The 20224-nt window shown below is 36.1% G+C and overlaps 1 protein-coding gene across 5 annotated transcripts; it reads left to right on the forward strand.

Moving 5' to 3' along the window:
* Positions 1-3443: 3443 nt before the first annotated feature.
* LOC121650152 (muscleblind-like protein 2a) lies at positions 3444-20043 on the forward strand. 5 transcript variants are annotated; one of them, XM_042001496.1, is made up of 10 exons: positions 3448-3822; positions 7034-7710; positions 11725-11889; positions 11983-12210; positions 12290-12544; positions 14226-14279; positions 14553-14709; positions 15139-15174; positions 15864-15958; positions 17261-20043. In XM_042001496.1, the coding sequence occupies exons 2-10, from the start codon at positions 7531-7533 to the stop codon at positions 17273-17275; spliced, it is 1185 nt and encodes a 394-aa protein (XP_041857430.1). In that variant the 5' UTR covers positions 3448-3822; positions 7034-7530; the 3' UTR covers positions 17276-20043. The 5 variants fall into 5 exon arrangements, with proteins under 5 accessions (XP_041857431.1, XP_041857429.1, XP_041857432.1 ...); XM_042001497.1 differs by lacking the exon at positions 15864-15958 and having other exon boundaries at positions 3444-3822; positions 12004-12210; XM_042001495.1 differs by lacking the exon at positions 15864-15958 and having other exon boundaries at positions 3447-3822.
* The last annotated feature ends 181 nt before the right edge of the window (positions 20044-20224 follow it).

Here is a 20224-nt window from a genome sequence, read left to right on the forward strand (position 1 = left end):
CATAAGCTTCCAGGAAATTCATTCAATCATTCCTTGTGTTTTCTCAGTTTGACTATGGTGAAATAATATTTTTTCAATGGCTTAATGGTTGCTTAATCAAAGAATTGACCCTAACTGGTACCACAATTATCGTAAAAAATAATTCATCTGACTGCACTGTAAACCTACAGTGATTGCAGGATTAGTTCATGTTGAACCTCTGGATTTATGAGTCGTAAAATCATATTTTGGTAAATGCTGCCATCTACTGGTCATATTATAAATTTTGCTGCTATCTTTGTCTCCACTGTGTTAAAGCTGATCATTCTGAGACAAATGAGTCATAATACCAATTTTTAAGGGGATTTTACAGCAACAATACAACAACATGTATATCAATTACATACATTTTAAATATTTTTATGGAATATGAATTCAGTCACTCATCTTTCTCACAATACACTAAAAGCAAGAAAATTTAAAGCTTGCAAGAGGAAGACATCTTGGTTATGCTGGCTAGATCACCTCCCTCAAATCGTCTCCTGATTTTATCACATGTTTGTGTTTTCAGAATGACAAAAAATTTGTGATTTGTATCATTTTGAAAATATCGTTTTCATATATTAGAAGAAACGTTTGATATATTTAAGTATTATTATTGCGGACAGGGGAACTCTGGAGGACATGGATTATAAATGTGTTATAACTAACCCAAACCATGATCCAATTAAGTAAATTTTTAGATTTATGAAGCTGATTAAGTGATGTACACAAGTGGATGCTGTGTGAAAAGATGGCATTCTTTACAGTCACACAGTTTGGTAATAATGTAGATTATACTAAATAGAGTATAAATGTCAAAGATGAAAACAACAAACAGTGTTATGGTCAAATGAATGAAAGCACGAGCTGCTTCTGTCTCTTTGTTTTTATGTCTGATTCACTTTGACAGTGACATTTCCCTCAAAGAGAGCAATCTGGTGACCTTTCCAAGTGAAACTCAGTGCCACATCTTCAGTTTGAGGTCTGTCAGTGTGACAGATCAGATAAAGCTCCTCTGTGGCCTCAAGAGGCCTGGAGAAATAAAAAAGGCAGAATAAAATAGTCATGACTCTTTCAATTCATGACAAGTGATGGAACATATATAGTGTTACCTTCGCTTTGGCTGACTTTGCTTTGTCTGAAAGAAAAAAACAAAACAAAACATAAAACAACTTTATATAAAAAGTTGACTGGTCTGCTTTATAAAAAGCTAACTAAATGTTTTTTACTCACTTCTGTGCTATTCATTAGTAATATGCTAATCATATTGTTTAAAAACAGCTTGCAGAAAATAATTATGCCACTCAAAACATTAAAAAAAATCACCATATTCCTCTGATGAGAAGTAAAACGAAGAATCTACCAACATCAGAGATTATGCTCTGTCAGAATACTTTTTGACACAACTTCAGTGTACTATCTTCTACTATCAGTGGGAAAAAAACAACAGGAAACAGTCATACAGGACAGTACTTAGAAAAAGAATAAATGACAATAATAATAACAAATATGATAGTAATAATAAAAAAAAAGCATAAACACAAAGTCTGTGAATATCTAGATACAGAACCCAACTGGCAAGTCTAGCATCAAACTGAGCTACGAATGGTTATTCCAAGTAAGGTTGATAAGTCCAGATTTAACCCTTTGTGATGCAGAAATATCTAAATAGTTCAAATACGATGGAATGAAAAAGGTTTATCCTTTAGGGCCATGGAGTAAGCCTCAAAAGGGATGATGTGTGTGAACGCAAGCAGCCATTGGTTGAGAGTAGGAGCCTTTTCAGTAATCCAAAGAGACAGGATACATTTCTGAGCACACATAAGCAGAATGTGTAGCAGGTTCTTGTTGGTGAAGTAATTTGGTAGTTCATCATTCAGTTCAAGTATACAGGTCCAGGCAACCAAATGAAGGAACTGCTTCAATATTAACTCCAGCTGGGGGACTATTATCATCCAGAAACGGAAGATAGAAGGACAGCTCCACAGACAGTGAAATAATGAACCAACAGCAGATTTCCATTTATGACACTGTTCTGACAAAGAAGGATTTATTCTTTGTCTAGCTGCATGAGTGATATAGAATCTATATAGGATGTGCTGAATTAGATATAAATATAGATAATACAATAAACACGTTAACACTTAAATTAGATAAATATTTAAAAGAGATTATGATTAAAGATCTATTCTACAGTGCTGAGTTATGGAGTCTGATGGCCAGAAATCGAAAACTGATATCATTCTGTTGCTCCTGAAATTCTCCTGCCCATTGTGGAGAGGGTGAAGAGCTGTCCATTACAGTCCTTAATTTAGACAGCACCCTCCTTTCTGACATGGTCAGTGTCTGCCAGAGACATGACAGGCTTTACGGATTAGTTTGTTAAATTAGTTGGTGTTAGCCATCTTAAGTCTGCTGCACAACAGCAAAAAGAATGCCACTGGCCACCACAGACTCATAAAATACCCTGAGCATTGTCCACCAAATGCTGAAAGACCTCAGCCGCCAATGAAAGTAGAGACGGCTCTGGCCCTTCTTGCAGATTGTGTCTCTGATTTTAGAGAAAGCCAGTTTATTGTCAATAAACACTCCCAGGTATTCACAGTCCTGCAGAGTAAGCACAATTTTCATACCCACATTATTTTAGTGATTTATTTAGTTTCCCTGGGTGTGTGTGTGCGTGGGGGGGTTGTAGGAAAGGATACATAAACAAAGGATATATTGAGTCATATTTGCTTTTAATCAACTTGTCCATATGAAGAATGGCACGATGAAGTCAGTTGTATTACTGTTGCACGATATAATATGTACCAAAATATCTATATATAAACAGCAGTGGCAAAACCCTTGTAACACAGTCATGTTGTTAAACTTAATTTTAAAATATTGGTCCCTGCTCTCACTTCCTCCATTTCCTCTCTGTAGGAGCTTATCTGGGTTAGCATCCATCTTATTTGACCTTGAGCATACCTGCTATGATACATGCTACTGCTGGGTCATTTGTTTCTGATTCTGACTGCATAGAATCTAGTCTCAAAGGTCTAAACTTAAACTTTCACATAGACACTCTTTACAGCTTTTCATAAATTCCAATATAAATGATTAAATAGTCACACAGGTAATTAGTTAATGTATCTTTAGAAATTAATTGCCATCATTTTAACGTAACAAAGTGTGTCAAATCTATATTGACATACTTCGTTAACAACGTGTTAATATTTATGCGCGAATGCTTGTTTACATAAACTAATCCACAAAACTCACATGGTTTTATCACTGTTGCCTTGGTAACAAGCAAACCCTTGCCCTTTTAGCCTACTGGCATTCGTATGGATTGTACCACCTCACGGTTAGTAACAGGGGGGTGTTAGAAATAGACCATACTGAATTGCGTCGGTTTGCCCTCAGTTTATTACTTTGGATCGACGTTATGATCAAATTAATATATGTGATGGTTTTATGTAACACAGTGTTGACTATGCCGAGTTTTAAAAGTCATATATTAGGCCATTAATCGTCCTCTGACCCCACAGAACCTCGTCATCGCATCAAACTGACGGTCGTACAGTAAGCTGTCAAAAGCTTGTTGCTTAAATCTGTGCTGCGCGACAACGTTAAGGAAGAAATTGGGTCGGACACGCTTTAATTCTGTGAAGAGGACAAGAATCGGAGTAGTTATTGAACAGACAGTTTGAAAGCACTTAACATCTTGTTATCGTTAGTTCAATTGCTGTGTCGTCCGTTTGTTCTAGCTGCTGCGTGATACCATTTCCTGCAGGGTTGGTCAGTCTTGATGATGAGGTAAGCATATCCTCTCCTCAGCTATAATAAGGCTAACGTGATTTGCTAAATATTAGAGCTAATGATCAGCCCGCCTGTGACAGCGGTGTATTTAGCATGCTAGCTAAGTTATTAGCTTGCTAGTGTGGCACACTTTCAGAATGCAAATCAGTGCAGTTAGGTGTCAATCTGTGCTAATAAGACCGTGTGATGCGAGATGGTCAGGTAGATGAGTCATTGTGAGAGCTGATAACTCAAAATATATTCTAGCTACTTTTGTCAATCACAAAACACGCTTTTAGCTGTTTAGTGTACGTGTAGCTCTTACATATGTGCATATTATCTCGTTTTAGGTGGGACGATGCACTAGGCTTTCTTCACAATCAGGTTTTTATATAAGTCAGGATAATAAAAAGTATAGGTAGTTAGGTAATAAATAAAATATTTATTAGTATTTAAAATAGTTTAGGTTTGATGGTGCTTCAAATGAGAAAAAGAGAAAATATTATTTTATTTTGTGGTGACTTTAAGGCCCAAAGCTTAAAAGACTGAGTAGCATACATCATCAGTTCAGTGACAGTAAGTACAAAACAGAGGTCAGTGCGACACTGGGCGAAAAAATCCAGCATTTAAAAAAAATGTCAATGTTACAGAAAATATAACATTTCAGAAGACACAACCTTTGCTGTACTGTTGTTTTCAGATTGTCATAGTGTCTCGTATTTTCTTATAACTTCGTAGATTTTTTTTTTATTTAGTATGCTTTTTTGTCTGTATTTTCATATTTGTAAAATCTGTGGTTTTTTTTAATTGTGTTTTGTCCAATTTTGTTATGTTTTGTACCTGCAGGGTAACTAACATTTGTATAATAGAGAAACTATAACATTGCAAAAGACTCATTTTTACTTCATGCGTTAAAGAACCTAAATTATGTTGTAGTAAGATCTAATGTACAATGATAGAAAGTATAAAAATGAAGTAAACTAAATGAAAAATGTGAATATAAAAATATACACTGATAAAGTATAAATTTACTGAGTTTTTTTGGAAGTTATAAAACATCTGCATGTAGTACATAACTGTTTATGACACATTACTACATGTATAATAATTAACTATAAACAACAGTGCATATCCTAAACACAAAGCTGTTTTGTAGTCACATTGGAGCAGAGGTTTATTGTAGTTTAACTTTCTGGAGGCTTTCAGAAAGTGCTGAATTCTATCTAAAAGTAATGAAACTGAAATGATAGATTGTCAACAGGAAGTTTCCCATTGGTGTATGAACTGTTTTCCTATTGGTCAGCCTCAGACTGGGAGGGTCTTTCCAGAGGCCAGCACCCAGACAGGAAGGGGGTGGCTGGAAATGTTTTAGTCAGAGACAGGCAGACAGTCTTTACTGTTGTCAAGAGAAAATGTCTGCTCTCTAAATCTGTGGGACATGAAAGAGAGGTAAGAGCTCCCTCTTGTCATTATCTGAACAATGAAGCAGTTTCAAAATTGTATTATTAATACTAGACTACAGAGAGAAGTTTAGTGCCGCATACAGTGAGGGAGGCAGGTTTTCTTGCTCCATTTCCTGACTTGTGCTAAAGGAATTTGCTGCAGTATGCGGTGGTATTGCATGGGCAGTTGCAGAGGAGGCAAAGGAAGAACAACAGCAGTGTTTATAATGAATCTGTGCCCTTGAGTTTTATACTTGCAGAGCATGTTATTTTCTCTCAGTGGAGAAACTTTTGAACTCGTCAATGTATTTATGAGTTTCATGAATCGACCCCCGTTTTTTCTCTCTGCTCAGCAACTTCCTGCGTTATGGCCAATTTAATGTGCAGGTTTGACTCCTGTTTTTGTTTGACTCCTGTCATGGTATGTGTGTGTTTAGTTGCTTTCCTTGTATTCTGTATGGGCTTTGGTGGGTTTTGAATTCAGTCAAATCTGAGTAGCTATTTATGTAATCTGATTACCAAATCCAAACTAGCAGTGTATTAGAAAACAGACTTTACTGGATAAAGTACATCATAATGAAGTGAGTTTGTCATTGATATAAAATATTACAATAACCAAACTTGGCAACAAATGTGTCACAACCAACTTCTTACAATTCTCAGTATTGAAGCTTGGAAAAGTTCATATATTATTACTGAATAATTGATTCCCATGACACCACTTAGCTACACATTCCAACTAACAAAACAGCTGTGGCTCTGTGTACGTCATGTAGCATGATAAGGTTTACCGAGGAAGCATAGACTGGAGAAACGTTGAGTGCTTCTGTGATATAAAGTATTGCTTTTCACTTCACAACTTAGATTATAAATTGTTTAATTTTATAATTGTGTAAAGCATCTTTACAAAATTAGATGATAAAACAGGATTTTGATGTTTAGAGGAAAGAGGAAAATATATCAGGTTTAAGATAAACTGTCTTTTTCCTTCATGGTTACAGTTTCTTAACAAGATGCTTATTTGCAAAAGGTTTTTTTACATTATATGGCATTTCCTTGTGGATCTATAAAGTTTCCAACCACAGTGTTGTGGAGTTTTAGTTTTAATGTTTTAGCACTTGTGTGTAAATTATCAAATAGATTTAGAGCTTTGAGAAATTTACAGGTCTTTCTGGAGTCTTTGTCTTGACATTCTGTGCTGAAAGGTTTTTTTTTTGTTTGTTTTGGTGGCACAGTGTTGCAGTAGTTAGCCATGCTGACATATAGCTGGAGGGTTTGGGTTAAATTTACTTTTCTAAACATGTGCATGTTAGATAAATTCTAATATGGCTGGAAACAAAAACATTATGTGTCCAGTGATTGACTGGTGTGCATTGTCTATCCCTCAGCTAGGACACTTTACCTCCCCACTACCCTCTTAGAATAAATACATGTAGCCATAGGTAGTAATAGTAATTATTTCCAATAAGCAAGCAAATAGTTATTTCTTGGTTTTGTAAATTGTGTCATAAACTTAATGTCAGAACAGAGTGAAAAATGCTGGAGAAATGTTTCTAGAGTTGCTTTAATAATTAATAGTTATTGGAATGGAAGAAACTATAGAATATAAAGAGCTTCTACTACTATAAGCCTCTTGTTGTGAACTGCTAAACAGAGAAAAAAATGTGTTGTAAAGATGAGAAAGCAGATGAAAATATGTCGGCTGAAGACTGAATATCATTATTACAATTATGTTTAACTGGAGGTAGTTTCAGAAATATACGTTTTCTGTTTTCTTTTTATTTCAGGTCATCAAAAAAAGTGCCTTCAAGAAGACAACCCCAGTCTGAAGCTGGTCCATGATCACAGTTGGCCTGCGCTCTCTTTAATGTCACACTTAAGTACCAACACCGTATACCTCAGCTGCAAGCCAGTTTGCACACATCAACCTGAGTTTGAGCCATAATATAAGATGAAAGAGCCGTCAGAGAATAATGACCTGAGAATGTTTAACTAAAGTCTCAAGCCTGTGTTCCCTCACTTGTTTGATCTTCATGGACACTTTCAGTTCGGGAATAGATACACTTGAATTTGAAACTGGTGCAGCAAAAAACATGTCTGCTGTTATTTCCTGCTGATGGATGATTTCTCTGCTCCAGCTAATGGAGGAGTCATTGAGTTGGCTTAAAAGAAGATAGTGTTGCACCTTAAAGATACATGTTTGATTAATTCCTAGCTTTTGCCTATTTTTTATGTCTTTAGACCCTAAAGTTGATTTTAAACATTTATTGTGAGCTTGAAATTCATGGGCATGGCGTTGAATATGGCCACAGTAAGAGACACAAAATGGCTGACGTTGGAAGTCTGTCGCCAGTTCCAGCGAGGAAACTGTTCACGCAGTGATGAGGAATGCAAATTTGCACATCCTCCGAAGAGCTGCCAGGTTGAGAATGGAAGAGTTATTGCCTGCTTTGACTCTCTGAAGGTAAGACATGATATGAAATCTCAGAAAATGTTTTCCTTTTGAAAATATGTCATTTAACCCTTTCACACTGTTAGTGTTAGATGTGACCCGTTTTGAGATTTGGCAGCAGTAAAAATACCCCAAACATTATTCCTTTTGCCTGAAATTTGATTAACATTTCTTTAGTGATCCAAAGTACCTACAAATAAAAATACTTTTAATATTTTAGCATGGGTGCTACAAGTTTTTGTACACTGAGGCTGTTTTGGGTCAAATTTGACCCTTATCTATTGAGAGGGATTTTTAGCTCTATCAGTGTGGATCAAATTAAGGAAAATTGTGGTTTTAAGGAAACTTGAAACTGTGAAACGGGGAAGGGCGTGTTCATGTTGTTACAATTATAACACTGTCGCTAGAACTGTGTGTGTCTTCCCACCATTTTGACCATACTGTGAATGTACAAAATGTGAGCAGTATAGAGGTGGGGAACCTTGACCCTCATCTTGCAAGTTTTCAGTGTGTCCCTGCTCCAACTCATCTGATTCAAATTAACGAGTCACTGTGCAGTATTTGATTGGCTGTTGGATCCATTTGATTTGAATCAGGTGTGTTAGAGCATGGACACGTGGAAAATGTGTAGGAATGCGGCCCTCAAGGACCAGGGTTCCCCACCACAGATCCAATGAAGCAAAGATCTGGACTTTGCTTATTATTATTATTATTATTATTCCTTAGTTAATGGTTTCTCTTCATTGTGTTGTATGTATGTTGTCCTGCAATGAATACATGATTATTGAGTCAGCCAACCAGAGAAAGTGGATTTGCGACCACTATTTTGATAAGATTACTTGTTTTAGTATGTGTGAAGAGCAAAAATGTTTAAATGGGACAGGTCCATCTTTTTTTATATATATATATATATATATAATAAATAAAACTCAAAGTTTTGACACAATTTGAAGATATCGCTTTAAATTGTGATCATTTTTGGGGTGTTTTATTATATCTAATAGAATAAACAGTTAAATCGTAAATATGGAAAATAATTTTTTCTTTTCTTTTCTTTTCTTCTGTATTTGCTTGAAAACCTCATGTCATTTGACTTTTACGTTTTTCCTGAAGGTTTGTTCTGTTGAGCAACATGAGACAGGCCAGTTTCCTCATCCTATCAGATACAATTAAACTGCAGGTTTTTTATTTTCTTTAATATCTTGGAGTAACTGCAGTTAATTTTTGGTATTAGTTTGCAGCAACATCTCTTATGTCTACGCAGCAAGCTTCAACCATAGAGAGGATTTAATGGGATACATATTCTTTCCTTCCTCTAAAAGTGTTAAATAAAGAGATAATCCTGTCTGGATTTAATCTTTCACCTGCCTTAAAAGGAATTCTCAAAGTCCATGTCTGCATTAAGATGCTCAAGCATCCAGGCGCACAGCAAACTACAGTCTCAAAGCCAAGCTTTCAGGTTTGAAAAATGACACCTAATGCAACACTTTTCCAAAAAATATAGTAATACTTATTTCTTTTGATTCACATCACTTAACTGATATAGATTGTTAAGAAAAGAGAGATCTGACCATCAGTTGGATTACAGCAGGTTTATCCTTCTGCGTGCTCAGATGCCTTGTATGGGGTCAGGACTGCCTTAATCCACTCTAACACATTCACTATCACCCCCCAATACAGCTTTACTCCAGGATTATACTCATGTTGATTCATCGTCTTATCTCCTCACTCTTTGTTCTTGCAGAGCTGGTCTATGTCTAAATGGTCAAGAGGCTAAAAGCATCAATGCAAAGTAGCTAACTCTTCAACATGTTCGCCCAAAATGTCATTAGATACATTTTATAGAGCTGCACAGCAGCAGAGGTCTAGATAACTTTGTTAAATCTAATCTGCACCAAATTTAGATTGTTACAAGAAGTAATTTTTAACTTTCTGAGTCATAAGAGGATGTTTATCATATTTGAGTAGGCTCAGGGAACATCTACTAAGACCTTTCTGAAGCAAGGTGGACAGTAAATGAGCTACAGCTACTCCTCTCATATTGACAAATAACTTTTTAAATAGCCTTTTTATAGCAGAATTGTTTCTAGCATAAAAGAAAAACTGTAAGTTTTGGCTATGAAAGCACTTATTTTTCCTTCATTCTATGAAAAAGAAAAAAAAAACTCCATTACTCAGGTACTTTTGCAGTTCAGCATTGACAGCGTTCACCTATAGCATGCTTAGAAACGAGGCATTAACCTCCTATACAGTAGGTCCATATGGCTAGTTGGTGTAGGCAGCACAAATCCTGGCTAATTTACACGTGATTACGCATAGGCTTTACCGATGCTTTTTTTAACTTGTATGTACACATTGACTGTTTTTATCCTTCTACATTTAAGTTTAAATTACAGTCTGTCTTTGCTTTACAACTGACGGTTTGGTCGTGTGATTTGTACAACTCAGGCTTGAAATCAAGACATGGATGAAAACAATGAGAGATGAAGGTCCTTAAGTCAAATTATTAATAATTTGTTAATAGTAAACTTTGTGATACAGAAGACTGTGCTCAAGCTTTGGTATTTTAACTTGTATCTCATGACTTCTGAGAAAGCTGAGAGGCCTTTTGATGCCCAAAACATGCCTGAGCTGCATCCTTACTGCGGTGAAACGGTGAGCACACAGAACTGTTTTGCACCATATCAGAAGTAAAGCTCAGCAATACTGAGCATTCAAAATGGGAATGTTTTGTTTTTTGTTATTTTTTTTATTGAGAAACAATCACCCTCATCCACCAACATCTTTCCAGTAATTTTAACTGAGGTTTTGGGAAAGGTCTGCATCTGATTCCTAAAGTGTTCTTAAACAGGAAGCCTATTTACAGCTGTGTTTTTATGATGATTGCATGAACAAAATAGCATAAGCTTGGGAAAAAAAGCAAAGTTGAGAGAAGTCAAGAATGCTGAGATGAATGTGTAAAAGTGTAATTCTGTTTGCTTCATGGTGGTTTTGCTGTAAACAATAGGTCACAACGATCCTACAAGCTTAAGAAGATTTAAAAAAGTTCCACGAGAATATAAATTAGAAGAAAGAAAATGTGCTAAAAACATGGCTATTGTCATTATACTGTAGGAATACAGACCCACTGTTGCTACAGTTTATAATAACTAAAAGATCCATACCTATGAGCCATGCATTATCAGCGGGTTCTTGTTTAACTTACAAAAACTATTGTTCTGTGACATGTGGCATCATTTACACCTCCTGGGAAGTGGGACACTGCATTAAAACTGTAGTTCTGAGAGATGCAGATGGGTTGTACATTTATGGACTGGTATTGCTCAATTTTATGTTTTAGATATGACAGTGGATCTAAAAAGGGTGCCTTAATGTGCATTCTTGTACAGTCTGTTGTGCTGATTGTGCTGAAGTATCCATTGGCTTCTCCCAGAAGGAGCAGGAATTAATGCTGGCCATCAGTGTTGTGTCATTAGGGTTGTCACTTTGCAACACTATCATTGTGTCTGTACTTAAAGCACATAAACCTGTTAATTAAGCCAAAATATTCTCATGAAAAATGAATAAAATCCCAGTCCTCATAAATAGTGAACTTAACTTGGGAATTTGAAAACGTAAGCGAGGAAGATTGATGCTTAGCTCACAGGAATGGCTTTGGTTGACTCTTACAGCTAGTAGTAATCCTCAAGGTTAACTACCACATTCTTAAAAAAAAAGTAATTCAACACAGGATTCTCACAGCTGGAGGCTCAAGGTCATCTTATAGAACTCTGAAAAGTGAAGCAATAGAACATGAAAAAAGAGATGACGTACATGTTTGTGCCCATAATACAGCGTTGGCAGAGGATGACCTCTGCAGATTAAGAATTTGAAACAGCTTATAGGTTGCAGTTATTCATACTTCTTGTACGTTTCTCTCCTTCATGTTGCAGTATAACCCAGCTCTGCTGGTGTTTTTGACTGTAAATATGAACTTTGATAAAAAAAAAAAAAATAATTTTTAATTCTTTTTGTCTCTGAATTTAGGGAAGATGCTCAAGAGAAAACTGCAAGTATCTCCATCCACCTTCGCACTTAAAAACCCAGTTGGAGATAAATGGGCGTAACAACCTCATCCAGCAGAAGACAGCAGCAGCTGTACTTGCCCAGCAGATGCAGCTCATGATCCCCGGACCCAGTCTTCAGCCTGTGGTAAAGTCCTCATAATGATTTAGGAGGAATTTCTATTTATATTATGTGTTGATTCTTGGCTGTAGTGTAATATTATGTCCTCTCCCCTCATAGCCAACATTTCCCGTTACACAGGGACTTGGCACTAATACTAGTCTTGGGTATGGTTCATACATCGGGCCCTTGAGTCATGGAATGAGCCTCATTCCCTCAGACATCCTTTCCAGTACCCCGGTTCTTGTTCCTGGCAGCCAAGCTGTAACGGTCCAGTGCTCGTCCTCCTCTTCTTCCTCTTCTTCTTCTTCTCCCTCACAGAAGCAGCAGCGTACAGACAAATTGGAGGTATTCATGCACTTGATTGTTGAAAAACAAAATATAAACATAATAAAAGCAATAATAAACTAAACTGTTCTTCTTTCAGGTGTGCCGCGAGTTTCAGCGGGGAAACTGTTCAAGAGGGGAGACAGATTGCCGCTTTGCTCACCCCAGTGACAGCCCAATGATTGACGCCACTGATAACACCGTCACTGTTTGCATGGACTACATCAAGAGCCGCTGCTCCAGGGAGAAGTGCAAGTATTTTCACCCACCTGCACACTTGCAGGCCAAAATCAAATCCAGTCAACAACAAGTCACTCAAACTGGCATGGCAACCCAGGCCACAGCTGCAGCCATGGTAAGACAGAGCCTCATCATTCTGGTGACTCAGTGTTTGGTGTCATTGTGTTTACCATAACTGTGCTGAATGTGGAGCTCTCAATATCTCTTTGTAGCCTTTTGTATAAGATAAAGACTTGGGATATGCTATTAATGTTCTCGGAACATAAGGAACTGAAGAAAATAAGAAAATCATTTGTTTTTTTAATAAAATCACACAGGGTATAGTTTACTGACTCTAGGGGCAGCTGTCAACATTTTGGGGGATTGAGGTATAACTCTCCGCACCAGATTACAGATATCAGTGCCAAGACATTCATTTCCACTCTCCGGTCATTGATTTTTTACAGGAAATCTTTTGTTTTTTCAGACCATAATCAGTATTGCAGATATTCTGGCTTGATGCTGTTGCTCCCCACACAACTGCTTACATGGCACCGACCAACACAAGCACAAACACGATCAGGCAACACAACGCTGAATGCAAATGGAAACCAAATTCCAACATGGAAATCATGGATGAATGAACATAGACTTGATATGTCAACACATCTACCAAACCCTTCACATATAGTACAGACGTTGCATTGCAGTTCACTGATTCTGTGCAACAGTATATCATATAAATCATTATTATAGCGAAGCTTCATGAAACCTAACAGCATGGAAAATCGCAACAGCCACTACAGTAATGCACTTCAAAGCAATGGGAGAATTTCCTCTTCTTTTTTTTTTTTTTTTTTTTTTTTTCAAAAATGGGATTTGGTTTAAATTGCATCATGAATTTATTTTAAACTGACCTTTAAAAAGAAATCATTTTAAAGTTTCATTCTCAATACCACTTTTAACTATACTGTAAAAAGAACAGCAGTAAGTACATTTCAAAGCTATGTTGCTTCTCTTGGTTGCTTCTTTGCCCTCTATAGACCAAAGACATCAGTTTCCACATGCATCATCTGGGATTATTTACGTTTCAGTAGATTGTTCCTGTATTAGATTTGGGTTGTATCTTAAACTGATTGTAGGTATTATATTTTTATGTACAATACAAGTTGGGGAGGCAGCCATTACTCCACCTAATGCTTTGTTGTAAATTTCACAAATGGTCCACATTGTGTGCTTTATGGCATCGAATGCACGTTTTATATGTTGATTTGTGATACTGCTTTGGGCTGCTCTCATAAAACCAAGCCATCTTTCATATAACAGTAAACATTTTCAGCGCTTGCTGTGTATTCCATTGATATCCCTTCTCCAAAGCCATAAAATCTCTATATGTTTTCCAAAATGATATTGTATGCCTAGTTGTGCTGACTTTGCTATGATTTTATTATATTAACAGTCATGATCTCATCTCATGTAATGTTATCAGGAAAATCATTGTACAATTTAAGGGTATATACACAAATGCACATTGTTGCTGTTGATCTAATAGCCAGTCTATCTTTATTTTTTTAACTAACTCAATATTAAATTGTTTATTTAATGTGGTGTTTAATCAGTTATTTTGGTTACTGTGCATGTATATTATGTTTTTTGTGGTATACTACATTCAGATTATTTTCTTTATGTTTTCCCCCTCTCACCTATCCACAACGCTGTCCTCCATGATGCACCTCTGCTTGCTGTTACCTGTATGTTAATGCGCTTGAACCCCATTGGCCCACTGCCATCATGTGCTCGCTGCCTGCTATTAAAAGACTCAGTCGACTGCCAAAGCAATGAAGCGACCCCTCGAGGCAACTGTAGACCTGGTATTTTCACCTTTTGCTTTGCATGTAGCTTTTACTTGTACTATAATAACTTTTAATTTTTGTCATTGTGGTTTAACACCTCTTTAAGTCTCAGTCCTTGTGTGCACAGTCATCATCAGTATGTGTAATTGCTTAAATTGTCTAATGTTTTTGCATTCTGGTTAATACATTAATCCAACCATATTGGTTTGCTACAACTGTATTAAAAAGTGTGCACAAATCTGAACAGAAGTAATAATAGGAGGTTTCATATTTCTTCTCGTCATTTTTCAGGCCTTTCCACACAGTGTCCTGCAGCCTTTACCAAAGAGACCAGCTCTAGAGAAGAGCAGCTGGGCCAGTTCGCTCCTTACTCCCAGTTTATTGCACTACCAACAGGCTTTGGCCAACACACAACTACAACAGCCCACTGCAGCATTTTATCCCACAGGTGAGCTTCTAAGCCAAGACAGTAATCCAACTTTTCATTTTCTATTTCATGTTCATCCCTTATCTTTCTCAGTTCACACAAAATTTGTGTGGAAAGTGGAACAAATCGAGCCTTCAAGCTAACAAGTTTGCTGAACAGCATTAGAAAATGTAAGCTGCATTAGCTGCACAGCGTTGTAACACTTTACCAGTTGTTGTTTGATACAGTACTGCCGTAAATTAAAGTAATCCACAAACTTTCAAACTCATTTAATGTCATGAGCGTATGAACACTTCTGCATTTGTACTTGCAGAACATTGGTGAGCTGTGCTTGTGGCTGAGACATTTTTGTGTGTTTGCACAACTAAAGGTCTGCTCATGTGTTAACCAGTTTGATATTTATCTGACATACTAAAATGCCTTCTCTCTTTCTATGTCATAATCACGCAGGTTCTCTCTTGTGCATGACTCCTGCTAACAGTGTGGGTAGGTCCATTCCTTGTGTTCTTCAAACAGTGTCTCTTATTTTCAACAGATAACATATACCTCTATCTAAATCTGATACTTGTTATTCCAGCACTGGAAAACACCTGAATGAATCAGGAGTTACGATGATCAGAGTAGAGCATTTTACCTTTTCCTGCGCATTTGAGTGCTTTTCTGATCACAATGCCTTGTGTATACAACTTCTGCTAACATACTCTAGTTGCCATAGAAATCTCAACACTTGGGTGGATTCTGTTTGTAGATTTGCCATGTGCCATTAGGAAGGATTAGGAAATTTGGTCAGCATCCCTGAGATCAATTTTTTTTTTTTTTTTACATTAATAAAACAATTCCATCAAATGTGAATGTTCCAAAAGTAAATGTCAGAAAATAAATATTTATTTGGTGGCACTGATAAATATTTATACCCATTGGGATGTCAAATTATGGACAGATTTCCTAATTTCTCTTCTTATCAGTCCTACTTTTATGTTGTTCCCCTGCTGTCTCGCTTTGCTGTGCGATCACATGCCATCTGCTGGTCTAACCCAATGATGGCTTGCTGCTACTGTCATTTTGTATTTGCCTGGCAAGAGAGAGAGAGAGAGAGAGAGAAAAAAACATTGCTATGGTTACCATAATGCTCCACCTCCCTTTTCATTGCTTCCATGGTTCCCCTCCTGAAAAAGTCCCCATGATGTACAGTGCTACGCCTGCTACTGTCTCTGCAGCAACTACTCCCGCCACAAGTGTCCCCTACGCAGCAACAGCACCAGCCAATCAGGTTTGCTCCTTTTTACAGCTTTCTGTCGTAAATCCTTGAGCTTTGAATAAGTGCTTCATCTTTAAATCAGGGGAGTTGCTCCGTCAGCATAGAGGTGCTCTGCTTGCATTGCCATCATAAAGCTTCGTGTACCTGTAGACCTTCAGCAGAACTGCTAAGCTGCATCTCATCTCTTTCCCTTATTACAAGCGACACTTAAGAATTCCTCCACCTTCAAATAGTGGTGTTGTATTTATTCTTTATTGCATGTTTTATGCTTTGATAAATGTCAGTGTCTTTTTCAAACAAAATGTTAGAATAGGATTCCACCATAAAGTGTATATTAAGTGGTACATGTTTTTTTGTGCATATGTCTGTGTGTATTGCATTTTGCTTTGAGATTTTGTAATATTTTCACATTTATATTAGGTTTTCTCCAACTAAAACATTTGATATCATCATTATACGCTAGTATCTTAATCTTTGCTTATTTAGTTCCCATCTTTACTCAAAACGTTTTAAATACATGTACATTAGAATCATTTACAAGACTCTAAAAAATATTATATTTAAATAAATTCATTAAAAACAAGAGTGGTGTAATGTAATGATGCAATCATTAGTTTTAAAAAAGGTTAAACTCAAGACAAATATTAGACATTTATGGTTATTTAATTTAATTAGTTTAACTGTTTGCTCTTTTTAAAGGGCAATAAGGTTGTGGTTGTGATTACTCTGTTTTTCGCTGATCATGTGAAGATATTTTGACACTTTCATCGGAACCTTGTTGCACACCAAACAAATGGACCGAGACTCCTTGAATAGACCGACCAGATAGATAGACAGGTAAACAGACAGGCAGACAGACAAGCTATTCACATGCATACAAAGTGCTGCTCATACAACAGCAAATGCCAACATGTTGCCTCAGCGTGGTGCTGTAGGTGAATATAGCACATACTCAATCAAAAGTTGGAATTTAGGGCGATTGATGGCTTGGAGGTAAAAGTCTGCTTGTCTTTGCTTCACGAGCTAAACAAGCTCAAAACTCTTCCCATCATCTGTGCTGGCATTTATCCTGATATACAGCATTTTGATGTTTATTAGTTCTGTTAACAAAATATACTTTAGAGAAGCTTTCCAATAAGGGTGTGACCTCATTCATATGTGTTTTGTTTACCAAGCATCTGTTGGTTTCATATATTTATCAGTTTACCAGACAATCTGAACACAATCTATATCTCAAGGAGCTTTGCTGAAACAAACAGGAGTTTAATGCTTGTTGTGTGAAACTACTCAGTTACTGTTTTTCTTCTTAAACAGATCATCCTCAAGTAACCATCAGAAACAGAAGTCAGTGCCATGTTGCTGCTGATGAAGTTCCCCAACAGCCTCTCTGTAAATATTCTATTAACGTCACACTCAGTGTACAACAAGCTGCATGCTCTTAGGATTACTAAAGAAAAGCCTGCAGACACTAATTTGATATATGATGATCAGTTCTATTCATGAGGACTCCCTTAGAGCATCACAGAAGATTTGGTGTATGTACACACTTTTACACCTGTTTAACATCCATGTGCATGACAGTACATGTTAATGTCAGGTGTAAAGGGGTCCTTTATATTGAAGATTGTTACTGTTTTATCATCACTATACAGAACTTTTCTTTCCTTCTTGAATGTTTTATTTAAACTAAAAAAACATTTTTGTTTGTTAACGATTGTCTATCTAGTACCAGATTGAATTATTTAAAACAAAGCACTTATTTAAACTCTACACTTCATATTATTAAATGTAATTTGACAGCAGGTTTATGGACATCCCTTTAAGATGCTCTCAGAGACGTCCATCTCTCTACTTGTCCTGGTTTTCCACATAGAACTGGATCAGTGCTCCACCTCCTGGTGTGCCTTTGCATTGCATATACAGGTTGTTCTGAGAGAAAATGCTGTATAATCAGTCAGTTTCAGATACACCTTCTAAATTGGTTAGTCAAAGAAACACAGTTCATATTGTTAACAATGATTATTATAAACTTACTAGCAAATCTGTAAGTAGTTTTAACCTGTTCACCTTGGTATAACAAATCAGATACAGTATAGCAAACCATGTTTATAGGAAGAGTCTCTATAGGCATTAAAGCTAATTCATTAAAAGGGTGTGGAATTACTACTGCTTATGTTCACACTAAACTTGTTGTGATGCTGTAAAAGTTGAGTATTGTGTGAACTTAATATTACAGTCGGACGTCAGAACTGTATTATTTGAATGTTACAAGTGCCTAAAGAACTGTACATGCAAAGACATCTACGCATATTTAAAAGGCTTTGTGTGGACATCACTTACTTAAATCTACTTCTTTAGTCACAGACATCAGAAATAAATGTACAAGTTTTGCGATGCCATGTCAGTGCATTAGTATTTTGTGCACACCTGATCAGATTTAGTCTCGCAGTTAATTTTTCACTGATGTTAGGATGTGTATGTGTGTACTATATATAAGAATTAATATTGGGTTTTTATGTTATTTTGCTTCACTTTTAAGATGATAAAGTAGTTTACAGCAATGTAAAGTACTTTTTGTGGTATGGTAGACTTTGAGGAGGTAAACATTTTTAGTACAAAGTAGTTATGTGTGGTTGATCCCACATTATGCAAGTATTCATCTTTGTTTGAAATTTACAGCATATATAATGAGCATTGTATCTGTTCAAGAGAATGATCACTCTCATGTATAATGTTTTATAAATGTGTCCCTTTTAAATTTTAGCTCTTTATTTTACAAACTCTTTGTACCAATATCAAGTTTTTCTTCAACATAGAGGTTTTGCATTTCTTTACTTTTTCATTCTGTTTTTTTCCTTATGAATGGTTTTACACTTTATTCATAGAATATTAATATGAGTACACTTGCATATTTGACTAGTTTAGAACACTTTTAAAATGCATTCTTCTTATAGTTTATGATGAATGTAATTTATTAAACTGACTTTAGCTCTTCTGAGTTCCTCAAAGGACCTTGATCTATTACATTAGCCTATGAGAAGCCGTTTCGTGTCCAGGAATTGAATGTTGGGGAGAAGAGAAGCTGAAGGCTTTTCATCCTCGTCACTGCCTTGATACCTGTAAGGGAGAATGCAAGTTTTGTTTAAGCAAGGCCATAGAAGTTTTTTTTTTCTCATGTGAAGAAGTGCGTTGTGCAGCCACATTGTTTAAAAAAGTAATGCTGTAGCAGTTTGTCATTAAATGAGTCTGATTAGCAGCTGAGGCAATTTGAAAATCCAGAGACTTTTTTTCTTTTTTTAGGTAATGAAATTGTTGTCTTTTCCCACAGTAGAAAACTTATAGTGGACATGTTTGCTTTATTATAGTATGTATACAGCAGCATAAATTTACAGTATGTTTGAGGTTAGCCATTGATTCAGCAGCTGTTTCAAAGTTAATTTGGTTTTTTAACATTATTGCTTTAACGTTTGGCTTTTCTAAGTTGTATTATTTAATTTCCCTACGAATCCAAGGCTTTTTTCTGAATGTTTGTGTCACCTATTTTGGTTTGATTTTGGATTCTCCATTCAGAAAAATGTGGACAGGAAGAATGTTTGGTCTGACTCACTGATGGAAATATTTCTCCTTAGCACTTTCTCAACAGTCAGATGACTGAGAAAACTTTTTTTTCTTCTTTTTTTGTAAACTCTGCCTTAAATTTGAACTATCCCTAAGTTTGTATGGGTCCAGCTATTATGAATTCCACAACGTTTTTACAACTTTTCTCTTAAATGCTAAATAAATTTTAAGTTCAGCCCCATAGTTACAGATTGTTAAACAAATGCAAACACCAAAATGCTTTATGTTGATCAGACTGGCCAGCTTTTCCACTTAATATGATTGTGACCAAGTCAAATTAAGCTGCCGTGCAGGTTCCATCCTGGCATCAAATTCCTATTTTTTAAGTTTTTTGTTTGTTTGTTGTTTTCTTCTTCTTCTTCTTCTTCTTTTTGTGCTGAATCCAACATTTCATGGTGAACAGTTTTGTTCCTGTCAATTCTAAATTGTGGAAAATCTGATATATTGCAAATAAATTAATAAACGTCTTGTTAATGCAATGTTGTGAGCTCCATTTTCTTTCTTTTTTCTTTTTTCTTTTTTTAATGTACTATTTGTGCTGTTGTCTTCCGATGGTGAAATATATTGTTTGTGTAGACAGCTGCCTCAGTTCTAAGTTAGTTATCAGCTATTAATTGATAATATAGTAACAAATATTCAAAATATATTTTTATCTCGTGC

The sequence above is a fragment of the Melanotaenia boesemani genome, chromosome 12 (genome assembly GCF_017639745.1).
Source record: "Melanotaenia boesemani isolate fMelBoe1 chromosome 12, fMelBoe1.pri, whole genome shotgun sequence".
NCBI lineage: Eukaryota > Metazoa > Chordata > Actinopteri > Atheriniformes > Melanotaeniidae > Melanotaenia > Melanotaenia boesemani.

Coding starts and splice junctions, on each gene's coding strand:
- LOC121650152 (XM_042001495.1), top strand. CDS start 7,531: ATGGGCATGGCGTTGAATATGGCCACAGTAAGAGACACAAAATGGCTG. Junction 12,211..12,289: donor AGCGTACAGACAAATTGGAG/GTATTCATGCAC, acceptor TTCTTCTTTCAG/GTGTGCCGCGAGTTTCAGCG. Junction 14,710..15,138: donor TGCAGCATTTTATCCCACAG/GTGAGCTTCTAA, acceptor ATAATCACGCAG/GTTCTCTCTTGTGCATGACT.